General features: G+C 45.0%; 1 protein-coding gene across 2 annotated transcripts in view; it reads left to right on the top strand.

The window, feature by feature from the left end:
• Positions 1-3,385: 3,385 nt before the first annotated feature.
• AP1S3 (adaptor related protein complex 1 subunit sigma 3) overlaps positions 3,386-17,020 on the top strand; it is a 70,519-nt gene continuing 56,884 nt past the window's right edge. The window contains exon 1 of one of the 2 annotated variants that reach the window (XM_049888314.1): positions 3,386-3,467. Coding sequence is in view for 1 of the 2 variants with exons in the window: in XM_049888313.1 (XP_049744270.1) it covers positions 4,035-4,037 (3 nt within the window). In the remaining variant the exon portion in view is untranslated. Of the gene's footprint in view, positions 3,468-3,914; positions 4,038-17,020 lie in introns of those variants that run through there. The other variant, XM_049888313.1, reaches the window with a different exon arrangement.

Below are 17,020 nucleotides of genomic sequence, written 5' to 3'. Positions count from 1 at the left end.
TCCTCTTCTCCACTAAAACCCTCCCATCAGGGGCCACACAGTGAGGGAACTTTCTCACGCTTTAATCCTCTTCTTAACCATCATGGTAAGAGCATTGAGATTTCTTTAGAGTTGAAACTCACCTTTAGTAATCCTCTGTCTCTTTCTCACCACGATTAGTAATAAAACCCTCAAAGCACAAAGTTGTGGTGCTTTTCAGAAGATCAGCAAGGTGGGTGGGACAAGGCTGGGCCCTGGTCTGAGGGAGCGGAGGCACTAAGTTAGGAAAACCCACCCGGGGGAGAATTCTGGAGTTCAGAAAGCCACTCTCCTATATTCACAATAATCTGTGGATCATCTTTCAGTAGGTGAAATCACCTCTCAGCCTGGGGCTTAACTGTCAGGTATTCTTTTTCCAACTCCCTCAGCGGATGCCACACCTCCAGGGGTGAAAGCTAAAAGGATTAAAATCGAGGACACGTGGAGGCAGTTGGGCTTTTGCAGAACTTTGAGGTTGAAAGATTTCACTTTCTTGGGGGCTTTTAGTGTACCTGCCAGCTTAACACAGGTGAGCCCCATTGCTTCTGGCTCCTGCCCTTCTCCTCACACACAACTCCAGCCACAGAGGCCTTCTTTGGGGTCCTTGGAGAAGGAACACTCTCCTTTTATGCTTCAGAGCACTGGTTTCTCACCTTAGGTGTCAAGTCGCCTCCTTAGGGAGCAACCTTCCCTGACCACCCAGCTACATATATGGAGCTTTCCGGTGTCTATTCCAGCAAGCTATGCTTCTTGGTACTCAATGGTACTTTGTAATTACTTATTTACTTGTTTATTAGTTATTGTCCCACAAAATACTATAAGCTCCAGGAGTAGGGCTGTTCCCAGATGTCTCCCCAACGTGCCTCCTGTAGTGCCTGGCACAGAGTTGCTGCTGTTGTGCCCGTCAAGTTTATTCAGACTCATAGTGACCCCACAGGACAGAGTAGAACTGCCCCATAGTGTGTCCAAGGCTGTAATCTTTATGGAAGCAGATTGCCTCATCTTTCTCGTGCTGAGTGGCTAGTGGGTTCAAACCTCTGACCTTTTGGTTAGCAGCTGGGTGTGTAAACCCTTTGCTACCACGGCTCCTCTTCTGACTCATAGAGACCCTATAGGACAGGGTAGAACTGCCCGTAGGGGTTCCTAGGATGAAATCTTGACCGGAGCAGATGGCCAGGATTTTCTGCCATGGAGCCGCTGGTGGTTTCAGACTGATCTTTGGGTTGCCAGCCAAGCATTTAACCATTGTGACACCAGGGCTCCTTTGGCACAGAGTAAGGGCTGATAAATATTTGTGGAACAGATGTGGGGTGGATCCACAGTCACCTGAGCTAGCCCGCAGTGCAGGTTAAGGAGCTTCAACAGACCCTTTGGGCAGGACTTTACAGATATTGGCCTCCAGGGACCAACCAGGCAGGGACTACCCAGCCTAACATTTTTAGGGTGGCGGATCTCTTCTGGTATTCGATAAAACTGACAGACTCTCTTGCCCCAAACAACATAACATTACTCCAAAACTCTGTTTACAGCTTGGGAGTTCGGAGACTCCTAGAGCCCCAGGTAAAAACCCCATGACTTAAGAAAAATCTAGAGGACAAGCAGAAGAGTTGCAGAAGCAAGCCTCCATTCCAAAACATCTTAGGTGGGACCTCTTAAAGTGTTGTTGTTGTTGTTAGGTGCCGTTGTGTCAGTTCCGACTCACAGCGACTCTACGTACCACAGAACCAAACACTGCCTGGTTCTGCACCATGCCCACAGTCGTTGCTAAGCCTGAGCCCATTGTTGCAGCCACTGTGTCAATCCATCTCGTTGAGGGTCTTCCTCTTTTCCCCTGACTCTCTACTTTACCAAGCATGATGTCCTTCTCCTGGGACTGATCCCTCTGGACAACATGTCCAAAGTATGTAAGATGCAGCCTCGCCATTCTTGCATCTAAGGAGCATTCTGGTTGTACTTCTTCCAAGACAGATTTGTTCGTTCTTTTGGCAGTCCACTGTATATTCAATATTCTTCGCCAGCACAATTCAAAGGTGTCAATTCTTCTTTGGTCTTCCTTACTCATCGCCCAGCTTTTGCGTGCATATGATGCGATTGAAGATACCATGGCTTGGGTCAGGTGCACCTTAGTCTTTAAGGTGACAGCTTTGCTTTTCAACACTTTAAAGAGGTCCTTTGCAGATTCACCCAATGCAGTGCGTCTTTTGATTTCTTGACTGCTGCTTCCCTGGGTGTTGATTGTGGATCCAAGTAAAACGAAATCCTTGACAACCTCAATCTTTTCTTTGTTTATCATGATGTTGCTAGTTGTGTCCAGTTGTGAGGATTTTCATTTTCTTTATGCTGAGGTGTAATCCATACTGAAGACTGTGGTTTTGATCTTCATCAGTAAATGCTTCAAGTCCTCTTCACTTTCAGCAAGTAAGGCTGTGTTATTTGCATAATGCAGGTTGTTAATGAGTCTTCTTCCAATTCTGATTCTCCATTCTTCTTCATATAGTCCAGCTTCTCGGATTATTTGCGCAGTATACAGGTTGAATAGGTATGGTGAAAGGATACAACCCTGACACACACCTTTCCTGAGTTTAAACCACTCAATATACTCTTATTCTGTTCAAACAACTGCCTCCTGATCTATGTAAAGATTCCTCATGAGCACAATTAAATGTTCTGGAATTCCCGTTCTTCTCAATCTTATTCATAATTTCTATATCGAAACCCTGGTGATGTAGTGTTTTTGTTTAAGAGCTATGTCTGCTAACCAAAAGGTCAGCAGTTTGAATCCACCAGGTGCTCCTTGGAAGCTCTATGGGGCAGTTCTTGAAATGGGCCCTGTTTAAAATGACCTATGTCCTTGGATTGCAAATTTTATTAAAAAGAAAAGAAAAAAAAAAGATGAAATGAGGGTGGGGTAGAAATTGTTTCTAGTTCACTCTGACAGTTGCTCCCTCCCTCCCTCCTTCCCTCTGCTTTTTTTTTTTTCTTTTTTTTTTTTAGTGTTAGGCAGCCTCTGATACTTTCTTAAGAGTAAGAGAAATGTCTTGGTAAATCTTTGTGGAATGAATGAATGACACTCGCGGTGTAGAATGAGAAAAGCAGCCGCCTAGGGCGCTTCCCCTTAGGGGCTTCCTAGTTCTCTCGCTTGTCTGGGCCTCCAGAGTGGCTGCAGAGGAGGCCTGGCTGCAGAAGCAGGGAACAGGTGCATCCTCACCTGCTGCAGCCGGTGCAGGGCTGGGCAGAGAGAGCTGGGGGGGGAGAGGGGGGAGGGGGAGAGGTGGGGGGTGAGGACGGAGAAGGGAGGAGGACGGGAAGAGGAGGACTCTGGCAGGCGGGAGAGGAGGAAGAGGCAGGGAGGAGGGAAAGGGGAGGTGGGAGGGAGGCCAGGAAAAAAAGAAGGGACCGAGGAGTTCTACAGAGGCTTTTGACAGGGACAGATTACCCACTAAAACAAGGTAAGCATGGGATAATTAGTGCTTACTTACTAATCTGTAGTGACCGATTTCACATGGGTTTCACCACACCTTTGTATTTATTTTCTAATTTGTAGTGAATTTCACATAGGTTTCATCACATCAAAGATGAAACCGGCGGTGAAATCGGTCACTCCCAGTACCCCGTGCCGTCGAGTCGATTCCGACTCACAGCGACCCTATAGGACACTACCCAGGACACTACCGATTAGTAAATAAGCACAGGCAGACCCGTGCTTACCTTGCTCCCTGGGTAATTCGCCAGGGGGAGAGAGGGAGGAGGCAGGAGAAGAGAGAGAGGAGGGGGAGAAGGGAAAAGAAGAAGCGGGGAGGAAGAGGAAGGGAGGAGGGGGGAGGAAGAGAAATGGGAGGGGCGGGAGGGCGGGAGCCGCGGGGAGGAGCCGGCGAACTTTCCGTCCGAGGGCATTGTGGGAAGCGGCCATGGTCTGAGGCCGGCGCTCACCTGCCTGCCGCGCCGCCTCCCGCGCTCCGCTTTCGCGCTCGCGTCCCAGCGCTCGCCGCTCGCCGGGTGGGCGCGGCCCGGCCACCATGGTGAGTGCGGCGAGCGGGCTGGCGGGCAGCTGCAGCCCGGGCCGGGGAGTGGGCGCCCACGGGAGGCACCTGCGGCGCGCGGCGGGGTGGGGCGCGGAGGGCGCCCCGCCCCGGCTCGGCACCCCGGGACGCGCGCACCCCCTAAGGTGCCGGCGCGCGGGAGCACGAGGGGCGCCTGCCCGGGTCCCGGGGACACCCGGCGCCGCGGCTTCATTCATTCAGTCAGTGGTCGCTGAGCGCACAGTCTGTGCCAGGCAGTTTCAGGCGCTGGGATGTTGCGGTGGCCCCGGTGGAACCCTTGCTGCCCTGGACCTTACACCTTAGGAGGAAGGTGTGGAGGGAGGGAGACCTGTAAACATGAAAGTGAAATAAAGATAACTTTCGAAAGTTAAGAGTGCCCTGAAGTCTCAGATACCTCGGGGTGATGGGATGGAGGAGTAGAGAGGCAACTCTTAGAGATTGGAAATTCAGGAAGGGCTTCTTTGAGGAGGTGACATTTGAGCTGTCGGAGGGAAGTCGGAGAGGGGTGCTGCAGGTCGAGGGAAGGGCTAGCCTGAGAGAGAGGAGCATGCAGGGGCAGAGGTAGGCAGGGACCGGATTATGAAGGACCTCCTCAGTGTGGATAAACAATTGGGTTTTATTCCAACTGGGTGGGGAGCCTTGGGAGGATTTTAGCCTGAGAACTGACCTTATTTGTTCTATACCCTAAAAAGATCCCTTTGGTTGCTGGTGAGGTGTGTTGTGTGGGGGGTGGTGGGAATCAAGGTGGAAGCTGGAAGAATGGTCCCACTTCCCTCAGGTGAGCTCACTTCCTAAATGCCAGGAACAGAAGTGACTTGCACTCTGTGGCCCACAACATGCAGAGGCAGGTGGACCATATGAGTTATGAGTGGATGGGCAGGGAAAATGGTGACGTGCTGGACACCTGGACAAGAAGACCACAGGAGGTGGCTTCTAGGTGAGCCTTGGCTAGGCACCACTGTTTGCTGAGGGTTCCTTGTAAATGCAGCATGAGGCAAAAAGGAGGCTGTAAATAATGGAGCAGCTCTCTTGGCTTGCTCACGTTTCCCAGGGAACAAGATGATGGTGTGCCCAGGTGTGCCCAGCTCTCCAGTGTCATTTGCAGAGTGGAAGGTGGAAAAAGGCCATGAGTTTCTGAGTTGGCAGAAGGCTGCTTTCATTCTGTGGGCACCAAGCTTGAAACAGCAGCTGGTGTGGAGTCTTTTTTTTCTCACTGGTGTCATGAATCAGTTGATCAGAAATGTGCGAAGTTTCTTTTGCTTTTCCGTTCGGCCTAGCTGAACGGGAGGTTTTAATGTTATCGAGCGCTTGTGGTAAATCAAAAGGATGCTCAGCTCTTTCATGTTCATTACTTCATTCAACCCTTGCAACATCTAGATGAGGTCGGGTATTGTTCTCCCTGCGTTTTGCCTGCACTGACCTGTTCTAGCAGGATGACCTTGGACAGTTCCTGGAACTGTCCATACCTCAGTTTGCCCATTTGTAAAATGGAGATGAGAATTGTTCCTGACTCGTAAGGCAGCGGTTCTCAAAGTGTGGGCTGGGGACTCCTAGGAATCCTTGAGACCATTCAGGAAGTCCCCAATATTAAAACTATTTTCATAGTAGTGCCAAGACGTTATTGCCTCTTTGACTTTTATTTTCACCTCAGTGTACTGAGTGCACTGAGTTTTCATGAGGCCGGGAGACCTGGGATAGCACAACAGATTGAATGCAGAAGCCAATAGGACAATCCGTCTTCTACCTAGCCAGACATTGAAGAGATATGCAACAATGTCAGTGCCCTGCTTGTCGCTATTATTTTGTGTGTGTGTGTTTGCTTTGGAAACGTAGTGTTCATAAAAATGTTATTTATGTTCATGTGTAGTAGATTATTTAGAAATAGTGCATATTTTTTAAATTTTGTCCATTTTAATTTTTAGTACACTAAATATCAATGACTATAACCCACATAAACAAAAGGACTTTGGTGTCCTCAGTTTTGAAGAGTGTAAAGGAGTCCAGAGGAGCCCTGGTGGTGCAATGGTCAAAGCTCTCAGCTGCTAACCAAAAAGTCTGTGGTTCAAACCCACCAGCTGCTCTGTGGGAGAAAGATGTGGTAGTCTGCTTCTGTAAAGATTATTGTCTTGGAAACCCTATGGGGCAGTTCTACCTTGCCCTATAGAGGCACCCTGAGCTGGAATTGACTAGATGGCACACAACAACACAGGAGCCCAGAATGTTTGAGAATCACTGTTATGGAGTTCTAACAGGTTGTGTGAGCTAATACATGTGAGAGTGCTTAGAGCAGCTTTGCCTCTTTTAAGTGCCCAGTTTTACCACCTGTCCTCTTTATTTCTGTCATGGGGTAGAAGGAATATGAGGCCTACCTGCTTGCCCGGCAACTCAAGGATCTTTGGTGAGGGCTGGTTAGTGACTCCCCGTCTTTTCTTCGCTGTGTTCCTGACTCTTGCCAACTCTTACCCTAGAAAACTGGAAACATGGGTACGACGTTTCACATGGTGCTCTGCATACAGGGTGGAGTTCGTGATTTCCTTGTGTCCCTGATCCAGGTGTCTAGCCCGATTTCATACCTGGTATATCTCGGGGCAGTGCTTGTATCTGCATGGTAGTTTGAATGAGCTGTGTACGTCTCCGTCCTGCCTTTGTTTTAGAAATCTCTGTCTTGGAAAGCAACTCTTCGGGTTGTTGTGCTTCAGGGATGCCCACTGCTCTGAGCCCAGTGTGCTTAAATGCTTACTGGAAGAATTTACTATTAAGTGGTTGACAATGTTGATGGAAGATGGAGGGTGGGCTTCCTCCCCCCTCCCCAGAAGATACCTCTGAGGACTTACAGGATGAATTTTGAAAGGCTTTGGGGACACTTACAATAAAAATGCAAGTGGACTTTGCTTTATGCAGTCCATGTGCTTCTGAAAATTTGAAGTGACTTTTAAAACTGTATTGTTAACAAAATAGGGAAGTAACCCATGGAAAGAAATGGTGACTCCTTTTGAAACAGGAATAGTCATCTTTTTGTGTCACAAACCCACTTCTCATGATATACATTCCTATCTAAGGTGGGAGCCCCACAAAGTGGGATAGATTTATGCTAAAAAAAGAAACTTTTTTTTTTTTTGGTGTCATTTTAAATCTCATGAGAGAGGGGAGAAAGAGAGAGAGAATTTACCAGACTGAACTATGAAGGCATTTGTTTATCAGAATTCATATTAACTTGAAATGGCCTGAGTGCATTTGTCTCCTAAATCAGGTAATTCAAAGCTTTCCATGTTAATTGTAACCTCATTATAGTAAATCTAAATAGAAAAGGTACAAAAGTGTCTCCTTTAAATAATTTAAAGTTGTGGAGAGTGAGGGTGGGATCCTGCCTCCATGTACCCTCCCCCCCAACTGTGTGAAATATCAATCCTGTTGCCTGAGGCTTAAAAGAATTTTAATAAGTATGTGGTAATTGTTGGCAGTTTATATTCCAGTTGGAAAGTGAACTAGCTCTTTCCTCCTCTGAGGCCTGAGTGCTGCTTGCTAGCACTTAGGGTAGGTACAGGAGGTTGGGAATGGGGGTTGGAAATAGCCAGACCCTTTTTGGTGTTCCATTGTCTGAGAGAATTCACCTGCAGCAGGCACTCCCCATAGGACTTGAAATAACACCAGAGTGACTGGTATTTGCTCCCTGCTAGGATGCTTAAAGAGCCTTGGTGGCACAGAAGTGCTCAGCTGCTAACTGAAAGGTTGGCGGTTTGAACCTACCCATCAGCTCTGCAGGAGGAAGACCTGGTGATCTGCTTCCATAAACGATTACAGCCTAGAAAACCCTATGGGGCAGTTCTGCTCTCTTACACAGGGTCACTGTAAGTTGAAATTGACTCGAGGGCAACAAGATTGAGTTGTTCCCATTACTCATTTTCCTGGACAGTGCTGTCACCTGCTTACAATTTTTATATGGTATCTTATTAACAGCAGTTGGACGGAAACAGTGGACTGCATATTTGTCACAGTATATTTTCAATGTCTATTCTGTCAGTTCCATGAATTACTTCACTATGGACTAAGATCTAGTTGATAAAACTATCCCCCCGCCCTTGCACACACACATAAAGAAAACCGCTTTAATAGTTCCCAAAGTTAGCATGTCTTGACATCTCCATGAATCAGTCCTTAAATTTTATTTTGTTAGTATAACCAGAAGTTCACCCAGTGATCCTGTGACGTCACTGCACTTTACTTGTTCCCCTGGGGCCTGTCTTTGTTGCTTCTCTCCTAGACCCCCTATCTGGCTCTCGTTCTTCCCTGACACCTCTTTCTGAGGGGATTCTGTTTTTCCTGAAGTAGCCTAGGAGAAATTCCCTTTAAGCCACTTGAAACTCCCAGATCCTTTGAGGTGAAAGAAGGTACACAGGTACCAGAGACAAGTATCCCTAAAATTCTCTCAGTGGTATACTAAACCGTCTTAGCATTGTACTTCATTCTGTGGCTGCTAATAATAGGGTGAATTGATCTTTTTTTTTTTTTTAACAAAGAGAAGTTTATTCTCTCACAGTTTAGGAGGCTAGAAGTCCGAACTCAGGGTGCCAGCTCCAGGGGAAGTTTTCTGTCTCTGTCAGCTCTGGGGAAAGGTCCTTGTCATAAATCTTTCCTTGTGGAGGAGATTCTTAGTGCAGGGAGCCCAGGTCCAAAGGATGCACTATTCTTCTGGCTCTTGTTTCTTAGTGGTAGGAGGTCCCATGTCTCTGCTCACTTCTCTCTTTTATTTCTCAAAAGAGATTGGCTAAAGACACAATCTAAACTTATAGATTGAGTTCTGCCTCATTAACATCGTAGAGGATTTACAACACATAGGATAATCCCATCAGATGACAAAATGATGGACAGTAACACAATACTGGAAATCATGGACTAGCCAAGTTGACACATGTTTTTAGGGTACACATGAATTGATCATTTATTAGTGGAAAGGGAATCCCGAAAGTCGTTTGAGTTAGAAGTGGAGTGCCACTGACTGTTATGAGGAAGCGGCCCTTTGAAAAATAATTTCTCTTTGTCAAAGTTTTCAAGTCTGAAAATTTTCTGAGAGGTAGAGATGGTTTTTTCAATAGCTCTCTCTAAAGAATTTCAGAAAACTGTGTGGGAGAAAACTCCTATGATCATTCATTAGAGTCTCAATGGGATGGAGTTGTAGGCCTAAGGTACATTCAGTGAAGAATAAGGGCAATAGGTTTTAATGGCCTCATTGGATCTTCTGTAGCAGAATTTCTGGCCTGGTAGGAAATATTAAGGACGCAGTGGTGGTTCAATGGCAAAATTCTTGTCTTCCGGGTGGGAGGCCAAGTTTGATTCCCAGCCAGTGTACCTCACGCATCGGCATCAGCTGTCTTTTAGTGGAGGCTTGTGTGTTGTTACGATGATGAACAGGTTTCAGCAGAGTTTCTGGACTAAGACAACTAGGAAGAAAGGCCTGGGGATCTATTTGCAAAACTCAGCCAATGAAAAAACCCTGTGGACCACAGCAGTCTGTCTCATTGTGTGTGGGGCCACCATAGTTGGGGGAAGGGGCTGACTTGACAGGGGGCTGATTGATGGCAGCTGACTACAACAAAAATAAATGGTTGGTGTGTGTTGAGGTTCAGCAGAAATTTAAATGCTGCAGGAGGCTTGCTTCCAAACTGGGCATATTAAAGAGAGAGTGTTGAACAAGCCACAGCTTCCCTGCTCTTACAGAGCTCGTGTTCTTGGTGGGAGGTTCTCTAAGCTTTCCCCATATTTTATATCGATCACAGAAGAGGATTTTACTCTTAACCGTTGGTAAGTCCAAATACCAAAATCCAAACTTAAAATTGCTAAATCCGAATATCATCTCACTTTTACTTCCCGGCAAGTTGCGTAATTTCTGAGGTGGGCAGTATGGGGACCCAGTGAGGACACCTGGAGTAGGGAGCAGAGCTGGCTGGCCATGGTTGGCTACTTTAGGCTCTGCCACCCCAGCTCTTGCTCACCTGAGAAGGGGAGGCCATTCATCCAGCCAGCTCCACCAGCCCTTGGCCTTCTCCTGAGCCAGTTCTGATGGGAACAGAGAGATTTCAGGTGTCTCATTCAGTGTTTGGTTTCAGATTGGTGCTTCTGCTGAAGGCAGTGCCCGGGTCCCTATTCCTGAGCTGAGCCCTGGCTGTGGGATGCCATGAATTTCCCTAGGGCCCCCCCGCCCCATATAATTTGTCAGTTTAGAGTCTGCACACTATTTTCCCATTTGTGTGAAATAAGGAAACATACGCCTGCATACAAACTGAAAGCCTCCAGAAGGATATCCAAGGAACAGTGATTGTTTCTGGGAAAGGGACATCTGCTCTGGTAAAAAAAAGATTCACTTTTTACTGTGTATTCTTTTATATTCTTCAGTTTTTCCTATTTGCATTGTGATATATTTTAAATGACAGGAAAAATGACTTTAAAAAATACAGTCACATATGACTTCTCCAGCAAACAGTGTTTTGTTTTACCCTTATGCTTTGTGGCTTCCCTGTTCTCAGTTCTTAGGCTTGGGTGTGTCTGGAATTGGAATGGAAACAAAAAAGGTTCTCTTAAAATACACACCCACATACACCCCTGTGCATTCTCTCTCTCACTCATTAACTTGCTCCCTCACTCAGGTTGTTGGCCAGACGTGAGGACTTTATTTCTGTTTGAGAATTGAGAACAGCTCAGGGGAAAAATGTGAACTATCTTTCTCACTTTAGTGACTATGGAAGGACTTGTGGTAATGAGGTAAAATAGTATTTCTGATAGATTCACAGGAATGAACTGTTAAAAACAGAGATGTTGGTCAGGTTGTCCAGGTTTGGCCTCTGTGCGTGAGTCAGTTAACAGCTGAAGTCTTCAGCAAGGCTGAGTAAGAAGTCCTGTTCCTGAAAAAGCCAGGAAGGACTGTCAAATCTGATACCAGATTCAGATGATTGCTGAATTGTTCTCCAGATTTCAGAGTCTGCTGCATAGTTCCTGGTTTTCCCAACAGCCCCAGTCCTTACCCTCTCCCTATCTCTCCCCTTCCTCCCCACCCAAAATCACTATAACCCATTGCCATCGAGTCAATTCTGAGTCAATTCTGACTCATAGCGACCCTATAGGACAGAGTAGAGCTGCCCCATAGAGTTTCCAAGGAGCGCCTGGCAGATTCAAACTGCCAACCTTTTGGTTAGCAGCTGTAGCACTTAACCACTACGCCACCAGGGTTTCCAAAAATCACTATACAAAAGCCAAACCAAACCCAGTGCTGTCGAGTCAATTCCGGCTCAGCGACCCTGTGAAAAATCACTATAGGGCCTTTTCATTATGCAGGTGAAAGACTCGAATAAAATTAGTATTTTTTTTTTTTAAGTGTCAGAATTCCATCTGGTCACAGAAACTGTTGGACATCTTTATCGTGTAAACATTTAGCTACAGGTTCCACATGGAAAGGACACTTTGCAGAGCCCTGGTGGTGCAGTAGTTAAGTGCTCGGCTGCTACCTGAAAGATTGATGGTTTGAACCTACCATCTGCTCCTCAGGAGAAAGATGTGGCCAGTCTGCTTCCATAAAGATTACAGCCTTGGAGACCCTACGGGGCAAATGGGAATCCTCTAGGGTCGCTATGGGTCGGAATCAACTCGACGGCATTGGGTTTATCCCATGTCACATGTTCACTTCCAAAGGGCGGACGTCAGGGCACTGTGGTGGGCAATGCCAGCCCCTGTGTGTAGCTCTGTGCTCTCTTACAACTTCATCAGGTTACCCGAGGACTGAGTGAGATAATCCAGTTCTAGACGGCACTTAGCCTGGAACCTGGCACCAGAATGCAGTCCGTAAGTGCTAGCAAGGGTTATTTTTAAGAGAAACAGGAAAAGAGCTAATGAAAAAAACTTCAACACAGTCTGTACCTTTTTTCCCCAAGAAATTTATTAAACAGACGATATAAAGAAATTATAGATGGCAAATATTGGAGAGGTGGGGAGTGTTAAAAAAAAAAAAATACCCCGTTGCCTTGAGTTGACTCTGACTCATGGTGACCCCATGTGTGTCGGAGTAGAACTGTGCTCCATCGGGTTTTCAGTGGCTGACTTTTCAGGAGCAGATTGCCAGGCTTTTCTTCACAGATGCTTCTTGTTGGACTCAAACTTTGGGTTAGCAGCTGAGGGTTTAGGGCGAGGCAGAGGATTATGATATATATGTGTATATATATATTTATATATATTTTCGACATGTGATTCCAAAGTCAGTGTATGTACAGACACTTTTATTTCTTAAGTCCTTCAGTTTCTTTACTATGAAGTCAACACTGCTTTTTCTCCTGATTCTGAGTGCATTGAATATAAAAGTCCTACCTTTGAAAATGCGCTTGGCTTCATGATTTTGATTACCTTAGGAATTTTTTTTTTAGTCTGTATCAGCCATCTTCGCAAGATATAAGGGAGAAAAAAGAGGCTTCAATATATATAACAAGACATCTCAGATAGGTGAACTTTGATGGTGAACTTTGAACAGCATGCCTGACATGTTATGTCTTCCCTCTTAACACATTTCCTTTGCAAGTGCAGGCATCTTTGTCATGGCGTAGTGGCTCTGGGGACAGATTTTCAGGGAGTGGGCTGCAGTAGAAAGAAAATGACAGGTCTTAATATACATTTAAGTGGCCGTTAATCATTCAGGGTGTTGAGTTTAGCATGTTAAGTACACCTTCTTGAGCAAAGTTGCTCCTGACTGCCAAAAAATTCACATTGAGAAAGATCAAATAAGCACCACCATGAAATATGAACAGGGTCCCAAATTATTAATGCCTTCTTCAACTTCAAAGTGAAAATTGCCGGAATCTTCCCCTGTTTGCACTATGCTTTTTTCTCCTTGAATGATTTGAAACAGAATAAAAGACCAGTCTGTCACCTCTCAAAGTACCACAGGAGAAAACCTAATTAGAGGCATATTTACTATAGGAAAAAACTAACAGGCATCACTGAATATTCAAATTTGATTACTCTGTGTGGGGGAAATGATAAATGGAAAAATAGTACATGACTCACTTTTCAGGGTATTGTCCACTTGTTAAACGTTGTGTTTCTAACTGTGGAAGTTATTAGGAAACACAAACGCACAAGTATAAGATGTGTTTCTTGATCACAAAAACTTGTCATATTGGGAGGAAATTTCTTACAACGTGGCAAATGTCGAGAAGTATGGGAGTGTGTAATTAAATTTTGACTATGTTGTTGAGGGAGCTCTGGTGGTGCGGTGGTTAAAAGCTCAGCTGCTAACCAAGGTCGCAGTTCGAAACAGCCAGCTGCTCCTTGGGAACTCTATGGGGCAGGTCTACGGTGTCTTATAGGGTTGCTAAGAGTCGCAGTCGACTCGACAGCGACCAGTTTGGTTTGGTTATGTTGTTCAGGGAGCCCTCGTGGTACAGTGTTTAAAAGCTCAGCTGCTAACTAAAAGGTCTGCAGTTCGAAACCAACAGCCGTTCCTTGGAAACCCTATGGGGCAGTTCTGCTGTGTCTTAAAGGGTCACTATAAGTTGGACTCGATGGCACTGGGTTTTTTTTTTATAAGTTGGAATTGACTTGACAGCAAAGGGTTTGGTTCTCTTTTTGTTTTTTTGTTGTTCGGATTATGTAATTGCTGAAGGACTTCAGTGGGGAGGAGATGGGAAGGACTCATGGAAGAGACAGGCATACAGCTGAGCCCGGAACATGGGGTGGCTTTGCCTCAGCAACTCAGAAAAAACTGTATGTGTGTGTGTGAGGGGGAGGGATAGTAAAAACATAAGGAAAGGAAGTAATTATTAAAGAAATGCAAATCCTGGGGAAAAGCTGGGTGAACGATCAAGACAAGGAACCCTTTTCTTACTGACTCTCCCATCTCTCTAGCCCATGCCCCTCGTCATGTCTTCTAACTCCACCCTCCAGTCAGTAACACTAAGAAATTATTTATCCAGTATTATAGGGAATGAGATTTCTCCCAAGCAAATTTTCTAGATAACTAAAGGCACAAACCTTTTTTTCCTATAGTTTTAGAATAAAAAAAATTAATATCCTCCTTAAGCACTTTATAGTCCCCAGGTGGTGCAAGCAGTTTGCGATTGGCTACTAACCCAGAGGTTGTTGGTTCGAGCCCACCCAGTGGCTCCGTGAAAAGACCTGGCGATCTGCTCTTCTAAAGGTTACGGCCAAGAAAACTCTATGGAGTAGTTCTACTCTGTAACACATGGGGTCACTGTGTGTGAGCGGCAATGGGTTTAGAGTTTTAAAAAAATTTTTTTTTTATTTTTAAGCATTTGGGAAAATAGTTCAAAATATAGCCTGAGGCTTGTCCAAAGTTAGGAGGCTTACTTCTCTCAACTGCTTTCTTACCAGACAAGGTAAGGTGTTAACTGAAATTACAGGTGCACTTAGAGGTGTGTGTGTGTGTGTGTGTGTGTGTGTGTGTATTTTGTCTCTGAGTAGATTAGTTCCTTTCTGTATCTCTAAGAAGCTCTCTTCTGTTATCTCACTCCAAGACCCTATGTGTCAACCCCCAGGCTTTCTTTCTCTACCACTTTAATGTGTGTTTTGAGAAGAGGAGTTTATTTTAATAGCAGCTTAAGACAAACATCCCTAGAAAGGCAGAAGTGCACAGTGCTTGGAGAGATTGCTGGACTGGAAGATAAGGGCCCTCAAGTCCTGTACCCAGCTCTGCCAGTTGCTGCGACCTTCTCCAGGTCACCTAACTTCCTTGGGCCTGTCCTGAGCTGTCATATGAGAGATTGGGCCCAAGATAGGATCTTAACAGTATTTTCTGGTTCTAACAGTCTGTTGCTAGCTAAAGGAAAATAATGTGCCTCTCTAAGCCTAATATAAGGAGCCCTGTTGGCACCATGGTTAAGCAGTTGGCTGCTAACCAAAAGGTCAGTGGTTCAAACACACCAGTGGCTCTATGGGAAAGAGACCTGGCGATCTGCTCCTGTAAAGATTTCAACCTAGGAAGCCCGATGGGACAGTTGCACTCTGTCCTATAGGGTCGCTATGGGTTGGAATTGAGGGTATACAACAACAAACCTAATGTGCGTTTTCTGAACGTGTTGGAATCAGAAGCTAGGACGGCCTGATGCTAAATTGTTGATCCGTGTGCATTTGCTTTGCCATTGCTCAGGAGCTAGGCTCTTCCTTAATGTAGCTTACAGGTGGGGTTTTATGAGTTGAATTTATGTCCCTCAAAATACGTATTGCCATCCTGGCCGTCTGTACTTGAGAATGTGAGGCTGTTTGGAAATAAATTTTTCTTTTGTTATATAAATGAGGTGTCATAACCAGAGTAGGGGGGGGTCATAAACCTAATCACTTCTGAGTTATAAAAGGACCAGAATAGACATAGGTACGCACAGGGCGAGGAGGAAGATAGACAATGGAGAAAGATTCATTTATAAATCCAGGAACACCAAAGATTGCTGGCAGCTACTAGAAGCTGAAATAGACAAGGAAGGACCTCGCCCTAGAGCCACACCTTGAGTTGGGACTTCTAGCCTCCTGAACTGTGAGAAAATAAATCCCTTTTTTAGGTATGATAGGAACAGTATGTGAAGTTGATATCAAAGGGTCTTTTAAATCATGTTAGAAAGTGGTTTTTGGAATAGGGTAGCAAATATGAAAATAAAGTTTGCAGTGTTGCAATCTCTTCACGTAAATCAGTTTCAGAGTCAAAACGTTGATATCTTAAAGACCACACTAAATCTTTGTAACAGGAGTCACTGCTTAACAAAACCAAGTTGTAAATCCCATTTTCCTGAGCTCATTTTTATAACCACTGAATATAATTGAAGGTGCCCTATTGGCACAGTGGCTAAGTGCTCCGCTGCTAACCAGAAGGTCAGTGGTTCCAACCCACCAGCCACTCCTTAGGAAAAAGATATGGCAGTCTACTTCAATAAAGATTACAGCCTTGGAAACCGTATGGGGGAGTTCTACTCTGTGCTATAGGGTCATATTTTTCAGAAAGAGTTCAAAGCAGAGTATGTAAGGTAACTAACTTTGCAGTAATCATCGTGTTTGTAGCACGTATTTACAAGATGAATGATCCTATACTATTATGCTTAAGCAATATAGAGTATTCTATACTGGAGTGTTGGCTATGGAAGCTAAAAATTTGAGACCTTGGACAAAAGTGACTCCCGCAAAAAAAAAATAGACACAACTTTTTTGTCAACTGAAATAATCAAAATGAGATTAGGGCCTCCTTTTCTTTTTTTTTTTTAAGCATTTTGAGATGCTGTTTTTTTTTAACAGTCTTAGAAGATTTATAATTAAATGCCAGTTTTACTGCCAACTGCTATAATTATTTATGGGTGCCATGACTTCATAGTTTTTATCCTGTAGCTACACATTGCTAAAATTAGGTTCCATTTCTGAATTTTAAAATAACGATTAAAAATGTTTGGCAAGGGAAAGTCATAAGAAAATAGATCATGCTTTTCTTATACTGCCTATTTCTCTATTGGGTGACATAAAGAATGGGTGAGTTCCTACCCAAGTGACCGAAAAATATTTGTCACATCCTCCTTCTGAAAGACTTCATGCACTTTGACTAGTTGGCAGGGCTAACTAAAAAAGACATAAGTATGAAAAATTGAAGCTGTTAAGTCCATCCGCATGTGGCTGACTTGTATTTATATATTGACCCAAAACGGGCCGGTGGGGGTATGGTTCTGGTGCTCGCTGTGGTGCCTTTGCTGTGGCCACCGCACTGAGAATGGGCATGCTCTGGAAAACGGCCTGGAACCTTATGTCACATTGCTGTTTGTTGTTAGGTGCCATCGAGTTGGTTCCCAACTCATGGCAACTCTGTGCACAACAGAGCAAAACCCTGCCCAGTCGCAAGCCATTCCCATGATTGGTTGCTGATCAGACTGTTGTGAACCATAGGGTTTTCATTGGCTGATCTTTTGGAAGTAGATTGCCAGGCCTTTGTTCCTAGT

Source organism: Elephas maximus, chromosome 6, assembly GCF_024166365.1.
Source record: "Elephas maximus indicus isolate mEleMax1 chromosome 6, mEleMax1 primary haplotype, whole genome shotgun sequence".
In the NCBI taxonomy this organism is placed as follows: Eukaryota; Metazoa; Chordata; class Mammalia; order Proboscidea; family Elephantidae; genus Elephas; species Elephas maximus.
Note: the sequence above shows the minus strand (reverse complement) of the source record. Positions and strands in the feature narration are given on the sequence as shown.